Source organism: Choristoneura fumiferana, chromosome Z (assembly GCF_025370935.1).
Source record: "Choristoneura fumiferana chromosome Z, NRCan_CFum_1, whole genome shotgun sequence".
Taxonomy (NCBI): Eukaryota; Metazoa; Arthropoda; class Insecta; order Lepidoptera; family Tortricidae; genus Choristoneura; species Choristoneura fumiferana.
The window spans coordinates 11,999,003-12,007,399 of record NC_133472.1 but is presented as its reverse complement, the minus strand read 5'-3'; the positions used below and the strand labels follow the sequence as shown (position 1 = coordinate 12,007,399).

At 35.0% G+C, this 8,397-nt stretch overlaps 1 protein-coding gene across 2 annotated transcripts in view; it reads right to left on the bottom strand.

Moving 5' to 3' along the window:
• Positions 1-2,424: 2,424 nt before the first annotated feature.
• LOC141427342 (uncharacterized) overlaps positions 2,425-8,397 on the bottom strand; it is a 66,185-nt gene continuing 60,212 nt past the window's right edge. The window contains exons 9-10 of one of the 2 annotated variants that reach the window (XM_074086681.1): positions 5,548-5,705; positions 2,425-2,885 (exon numbers count right to left, since the gene is read on the bottom strand). In XM_074086681.1, the coding sequence (XP_073942782.1) occupies positions 2,753-2,885; positions 5,548-5,705 (291 nt within the window). In that variant the 3' untranslated portion in view covers positions 2,425-2,752. Of the gene's footprint in view, positions 2,886-5,547; positions 5,706-5,728; positions 8,242-8,397 lie in introns of those variants that run through there. The other variant, XM_074086687.1, reaches the window with a different exon arrangement.

The following is an 8,397-nucleotide window of genomic DNA, read 5'->3' as shown; positions in this document are numbered from 1 at the left end:
CAAAATAGAAATAAATTTTGGTTGAAAATTCTTCATTCTTCTTAACGATTGGGTGATTTACTAGGCAGAGATGATGCAGTAAACTGATAAGATAATAAATTGGGACTTAGCGGATGCTGCAAATTGACTAAATAATTATAATGTGAGGTTGTCATATTTTGCATTTGTCAGCAGGCTATTAGTACTTTACTGATTTTTTCCTCTCTTATTCATAAAATACTTGCTAAGAGCGCGTTTATATACCTGCTGAGCCTTATACGTTGCATTTTTCCATAAAAATTGAAAGAAAATTAAAAATGTGGTCTGATAGAACTCTTCTTAATATATAAGTTAATGCGTCTACTCCAATAATTATTCGTGATAGACTTTTATATTCTTTAAAAACGAATTAATGTTTATCAACGGTTACACACATTAACTTATATATTAAGAAGAGTTCTATCAGACCACATTTTTTTTTCATTAAATTTTTATGGAATAACGAGAAAAACTAACAAAAATGCAACTTTGCCAGCTCAGCAGGTAGGTATAAACTTTAATTTTCGTTTCTCTCTATCTGTCACTTTGATTTTTGCTCTTGCGCGACACTAACAAAACTTATTTTATAATGGTTTGCCAATAAGTGAGAGCAAAGGAGGTCTTTCTCTAAGAGACTCCAATTGAGAAATGAATTAAATTGGTGAATGAGAATCATGAATAAAGTTAGTGGTATATGATGGGCAGACTAACTCGCTACCGGGCGCTGTCTGAATAAAAGAATCACGCGACAGAGAAGATAAGACTTAGGATTGGTCTTCTCCGGGTCCAGTTTTTTCTCATCACTTGACCTATCTTTGCCTGCCAGTAACTTTCTTTGTACCATATCAGAGTTCGATCTTTTTGGTCGTGTCTTGGAACACCAATAATTCGATGTTCCGAACCCAAATCTCAATTTTACTCTCTGTGAAAGTTTCTTGGAGAAAAGACGTATTTTGCTCGCAGTTATTGGCAAACCTTTTCAAATAGATGTATCTAGCAGTGTATCGCTGGCTTCGCTCTAGATGCAATATAGTGACTTCCCCGTAACTATAATGTAATTTCAGTCAATTGTGATACTTTACACTCTTCTATTATTCTCCAACCACAGATTTTTCAGCGGGACGGTAAAATTTAATGTTGTATATACCACTGTAACCTACTAGATATCCAAGTCGTAAAGTTAAAGATTGTGGGTAGGCTGCGGAAGATGTTGATGAAAATCATGAACTAAATCTCCTTCCTTGTCTCCCGCGGTGGTTCTTCAATAACACGTAAGGAGATCAATGAGATGCTGTAATAAATAAAACAACAATATGTTTTCATATTTATTCTATATACTCAGGGTCTTATAGGTCAAATTTGTATCTAATACTAAAATAACTAAATTAAAAATCTACATGTACAAAAATGGTTTATATACATAATTTTTTTATGCTGGTGTGTGCCCAACTTCTAAAAGATAATAATAATAATAATAATTTTGGAATTTACAATAAACATTTATGATGAGCTTTAACATTGAGACACTCAATATCAAGAAAACCTTAGTTGTAAAATGTTGTTACGAATATTGATAAGTTATATACGAATAACCAATGTCTATTATTACATTAAGGTACATAATGAATGTTATGAATATGAACAATATAATGAATCCCTTTAATGGTTATATCAATGATTCAATTGACGGTTATCAAAGGTTCACGCCATCAACTATGTTAATAGATCGCCCCATCGGATCTAGAACTGTGCCCTGAGGCACCCTCCAAGCTAATGACTTACATTCAACACAACAGAAGCTGAATAATGTCATAATCCGCACACGCTCTCCGAACGAACATTTGGCACAAGTATGCGTCTCACGCTCGCACCGTCCGCAGGCGCTTCACTACAGCTCTGAGCAAATATAGGTAGGTAGGTATGCGTAGAGATACAAGTATCTATCTACAGAAAGTATGTCATAACTCCACCGACTACTCTGTACTTACAATATTGATGAGCACTTAATCTAATTATTTACATTTCACAATCAGTCGTACATTACACAGTTACGAGAAATTTGGCAGCTAATTCTTTTTAATCTCGATTAAATACGTTAGTTCAAAAAGTGACTTCAACATTATGTCCTTGGCACTGTCCTGAGTTATAGACCGGTCTAAAAAGCTTATCTATTTAAATATATTTATGTGTATTGAAAGTTGTTAAATAACAGTTATTAATATAACGATGTTTCTCGGTTACTTAAGTAAGGTAATTTCTTTGTAACTAGGTTATTTATTCACAACATAGTACTGAAGCTTACAGTAAAATAAAATTAAACGATTTACGTTCACTGGAGCTTACACTGGGGTTTTGTCAATCCATTTGCGCGGATTTGTTCTACCTTACACATTGCAATTCTGAAAATTGAAGTTGAAAGTAAACTCGAGGCTGTTCTCTATCAGCTAAAGGATCAATGGGGTATTGTCAAGAGTGAGCCAAGAGAGCTCACGTTAGAGTTCGTGAAAGTGCTCTTAGGTACGCAGAATTTTTCTAAGGCAATTCATGGCCAGCTACTTACAGTCTTCCTCCAGCTTCACAATGCAAAAATTGCATCATTGTTTTGCCAATTATTTTAGTAATTGCCGCACTGTTTTACAGGTGCGTGTCGATATTGCCGTTGACTAATCTGCTCCGTGTTCCCCTACATTCCCGCTTAAATAAGAGCACCTCGAGAGTGAGGGTGGTGGTGGCTCTAGAAGTTACTGTCGAATTCTGAGCGGCGCCGTGAGTGGTGCGAGCGTGGGTACTCGCCCGTGTAGCCGTAGACCTGCGACCCGCCGCCGCCGGCCTGCCCGTAAATCTGCGACCCTCCCCCGCCGCCATAGCTGCCAACAAAATAACGTTACAGACTCTTTGTCGCGCAGTTACGCCGGTGCCGACGTAATAATGTTCGTTATATCAGTTAACTGGCTTGCGGCGAATTACAAGTACGCGTTCTTTAGATTATTCTCATGCAGTTGCGCTATCACAATGATTGATTCATAAGGTACCAAATTGTTTAATTTATTACCAGTATCAAATGATGATTGGAAATCTAGTGTCCATGTGTATGTTTGAAAAAATTGTAGAGTTGATACTTACTTATCCAGGAGTTTCAAACCATTGAATACCTATGTCTAAAGAGGTTAGTTAATGATTTTTTTATATTGAATTCCAGTAAACAATTTTGCTGCTGCTGTTTACTTTTTTTTTTGAGTTGCTAAGACATCCCAAGTGTGAAAACTTCAAGAGATTTGTGTGTCTGGTTAAGGTTCAGACAAATTGTCGAAAAGTATTCTCAAACTTAACTCTGCTTTCAAATTTAGAAGTTGCCATAAAAAAAACTTTTATTAACCTTTTAATAAATAAAAAAGAAGAGTCTTGAGAATTATGCATACGCGCATATGAGTTATGCTAAATTTTTTTATGTTGCCTTTAATGTTCCTCAAATTTTAATAAAGTTTACCTCTGTAAAAACTGTTAAGATATTAACATTAATTAACCCAAAACCAGTGTTTATCCCACTAAACCAAAAGCAGAAAAATCGCAATAAATACAAACAAGAGGGAAAGAGGAGGATGGAAAGAATTGAAAAAATAAATAGAAGAATAAGAATAAAGAAAATGAAAAACATTTATTTACAAAAGTTTACAAACTAAAAGAAATATCGCACCTATTTAGATACATAAATACTCCGTGGTTTTTCCGTTGACTTTGAAGATTCTTCTTGCAGTGAGATACTAGCTTATAGCGCAATAGCTCAAGAGCTCGTACCGTTCTAAAGATAAGCAACAATTAATCAGTTAGTGCGTGGTTACCTCTCACTTCAGTTTCCTTACGTACCTACGGCTAAGGAAACAATCGCATACCAGGGTGGAACCTCGTACAATCAAATTCATAATGATTTGTTTGGCAGATGTATTAAATCTCAATTTTCTGTCTTTATTTTTTTTACAAGCTTTTATTTACTTTCACCTGTCCCGTTGTCTTTCTGTCTGTAGTCAAATCTTGCAAGTTAAATTCGACCAACTTCCAGTTGTCGGATTGACTTGAAAGGCCATAGTCGGGTTTCTATAGTAAGTCGGTCCATTACGTACATCAAATGGGCTTGGTTTTGGATCAAATAAAAAAAGATACATTTTTTATGTGGTTGTGAAGTAGTGACACCTCTAGATTTTTTTCTCAGAATAAAACATTTGGGACGATTTGGGGCGATTCTAGCAGGAATGGCAACATTTTGCCAAAGCCAGAGACGAGTGGAAGGAGAAAGGGGAGGCCTTTGCCCAACAGTGGGACACTGTATAGGCTATTAAAAAACTTGAAACGACTTGAAATTTGGTATGCTAATATACTTTGGGTGACAATGCAAGTCGACAAAAAGTACAGCCAGCAAAAAGCTTGTATTAAAAATGTATTTTTACCAAAAAACTTATTTTCCACAACCTCTCCCTCTATTTGATTAATGCTCTAAGCCGTAAATTTAAACAACATCATAATTATTTGGCACAAACTTTACAGGGACTTTTATAATATTAAATATCAGGTAAATATTTATTTATTTTTTAGCTAACTTTTACCAGCGGCATCGCTCGCGTAAGCCGTTAGTTCTGACGGTCGAATTGAAATTTCTTAATTTTACTTAATTATATCATGGTCCTCATGGTCTTCAACACGCACATACACACACATGCAAAAAGAGACACAGAGAGATAGACAAATATTACATTGATAAATATTAGTAAGATGTGTGAAGAAAATTCAAAAAGTTTGTAGCATGCAATTATTTCGAAGTCAACGGAAAAAAAGCAGAGCAAATTGTACCGAAAAATTGCATCGTAAAATTACAAAATAACATCAATAACATTTAGTTCCGGTTCCTGTTTCTCTGATAACTGACAGTTATTTTAAGTGCTGTCAAACAAAATACACGAGAGAGGACATCACAAGTATGTGTTACATAAATCTTCTGAACATTGTACATAATTTTTAATTAATTTAGGAACAAATTTTGGAATCATGCGTAAAATAACTCCATTTGGTCTCACGAGACTTATTTTTAGCGGAGCTTATGGAGATTAAATGAAATTTATAATAAAATTATTTACTCAATATTTCAAACATAAAGGATTTAGAAAATTAATTAATAAGCCAGATACAGGTAAAAACAATGTATTTTAAAACAATGGCACATTTTTGGCACTAATTATTTTATACGTTTAAAGCCTAGCTGAAATAAAAAAATATGTAACAAGTATAGGTTTAAGTTGAATTGTATTAAATATAATTATGGTGTTTCTATTTAATTGTATTAAATTTTAGATTAATATTTTTTTTATGAAGGCATTAAAGATGATTTAATTCCACAATTGTGCGCATAGCGAATGCAAGTGCATACGTGAAAGTGCTAGGAAAAGCTTATTTTGTTAGTTTTTTTTTAACTTTCCGCTGGCCCGTGAAGAATGTTATGTGTAAAATAACATTCAAACAAGCGATTTGTCAATAGCATACCCATAGGCATTCCCCCCGGCTCCGTAGATCTGTGAGCCGCGGCCGGAGTCAGGCGTATAGTGTTGCATGTACTTCTGTAGCTGCGGAGTCCATTCCGACCGCCAAGAGTCTCCCGGGGTTGGGAACGCCAGCTGCTCGATGAAAGCCGTTGACATACGCTGTCATTCAAACAAGATGTTTAGTGTACACTCGTGACTATCACACAGAGGTCGTTATCTTGTGGCGACCACTATCTTTTATTTCGGTATGTCCGGCGGAAAATTATCGGCACAAGAGGCATTATTTCTAAGCCTTTAGATACATATTTGCATAGCTGAGCACCGTTAATCAAACGGTTAACTTCGTTAATCGCTAATCCGCTACTAAAAAGGTTAACGTCGTTAAACGTTAAACTGTTACATTTAGGAAGATTTAACGCAAATTAACGTTAATCGTTAATCCGTTAACATTGGATAAATATTGCATTTTCATATACTTAGTTGCGTTGGTGATCTTATAGTTACGTTGGTTTGAGTAAGTTCATAGCTAAGGAACAAATAAAAAAATATGTGTGTATTTAATTATCTGGCATAATGTGGATATTCCCCTTCATGAACATTAGTATGTTAAATAGATGTTGTTTTATTACTTCATATAAGATTCACTAGACAATATCTAGACAATGTCATTAATTCTTTGCCTATTGTATTATTTACTTTGGAACTATACTATCCGAATAATGAACAAAACTATCCAAAGATATCATGTATGTACATAAATCTACGTTTACAAAAGACCTACCTATGTAAAAATTTTGCTATATAAATTTTCTGATAAATCCCAGTATCAATTTTCATTACAGTTACTCTAAACCAGGGGTGCTCAACTTGATTAGACCTAAGATCTACTGTTTACTGACGAAACCTTGTGCGATCTAACAATTAAGTACATACTTCTTGAAATCTTAAATGAAACAGTATAGTTCATATATATTTTTGTTCATCATACCAGCCTATATACGTCCCACTGCAGGGCACAGGCCTCCCCTCAGAATGAGAGGGCTTGGGCCATAGTTCCCACGCAGGCCCAGTGCGGATTGGGAACTTCACACACACCATTGAATTGCTTCGCAGGTTTGTGCAGGTTTCCTCACGATGTTTTCCTTCACCGCAAAGCTCGTATATTTTTGTTAGATTATTTTATTATTGTCTATGTGTGACGTACTAATGTCAATGACCAGACAAAAAGTTTAAAGTTTTAACGGATTTAGGGTCATTTAATGGAAGTTAATGGGTCTGTTAACATTTTTTGAAGTTAACTTAAAAGTTAATCCGTTAGTCGAAATGATAACTTCGTTAATTAATGATTAACGGATTAACGAGTTAATGCCCAGCTATGCCTATTTGGAACCTCTCTGGTGTTGCAGGTGTCAACAGTGGTGATTACTTACCATCAAGTGATACAATTGCTCGTATTTGTCTTCTTTTGCGTAATGTAGGTTTCACATGCAGGCATGGTGCTTAGAACTTAACCAACTAGAGAGGCCGACGTCGGGCATATCGTTTTCCAAAGCTATTGTAGCGATGCCGATGGTCCTATACAACGTGTGTGATTGTATTTGTTAAGCAAAGTTGAGCTAATTTATTTAGGTGTGTGCTTAGTGCCTGATAAATAAATTTATCCCTTTTTTCATTCGATTAAAGCACTGCGTCGCCTTTTTGCGTTCGCTTTTAGACTAGAGAATTTGTATATTTTGTCATAAGTCTCCTCAACTTAATGTCAAAAATGGAACAGTTGAAAATTTGTGTCTTGATTCAATTTTCATTTCTTGTTGTCGATCTGTATAACCAATCCTGGTGCTGAGCTGACACAAATTCAGCTAACTGATGGTTAACTTCATACATAGTAAGCATTGTAGGTAGCCCTAATGTAAGTAGTACTGTTACCACCATTTTACGCGCTAGTTTCTAAGCAGCAATGCTTGCACTGTTTATTGTTATCCGGCGTGCAATGCAAGGCATCCGGAGATATTAAGTGCATAACTAAATTACTCCCTTTAGTCTTTTAGGTTGTGATGCATCTATAATGCCACATGTATTGCAGAATTCTATGAACAGAGCTGATCACTTAAATACAATCAGGTGCTTTTTGCATAAAAAAAAGATTTGTGAATATTACAAAATATAGACATGTATTATCTCTCTAATATATAAAATTCTCGTGTCACAATGTTTGTGACCAAACTCCTCCAAAACGATTTGACCTATTTTTATGATTTGTTTTGTGTATATTCGGTAGGTCTGACAATAGGACGTAAACTATTTTTCATACTTCTACGCGGACGGAGTCGCAGGCAACAGCTAGTTTTCTATAAAATAAAACTCTCTTGTCATTATACAAATTATTTTACATTTTTTTTATCTACTCTTGTTAGATATTCATAAGAATCATAATACAAAATAGCCAGAGATCTTAAATCAATTTAGGGACCCCAACCTTTTTTCTTCCGCCACATTCATCATTTCGTTATAATATGCATCGCAAACCGTTACATTAAAGACTTGATAAGTTACTGTTAGCAACAGCCGTCTATATTAATATGATTTAATATGAAACTACGTGTATGTTTGTGTGGCTTTAGTTTTTGGTTCTATAGTTCTTCCATCATGGCAGCACATGTAGTCCTGTCTGAAACGGCGCGGATGTGGATAAAGCCTGTGTGTAAAAATTCCATTGCGTATTATTAATTAAATACGTTATATATTTACTTTTATTTAGGCATCGAGTTTAGAATGTTTGTAACAAAAAATTATGGTCTAAAAAGGTGTTTTATTGAAATCTGGATAAAATGTTGTTTGTAAGTCAAGTATC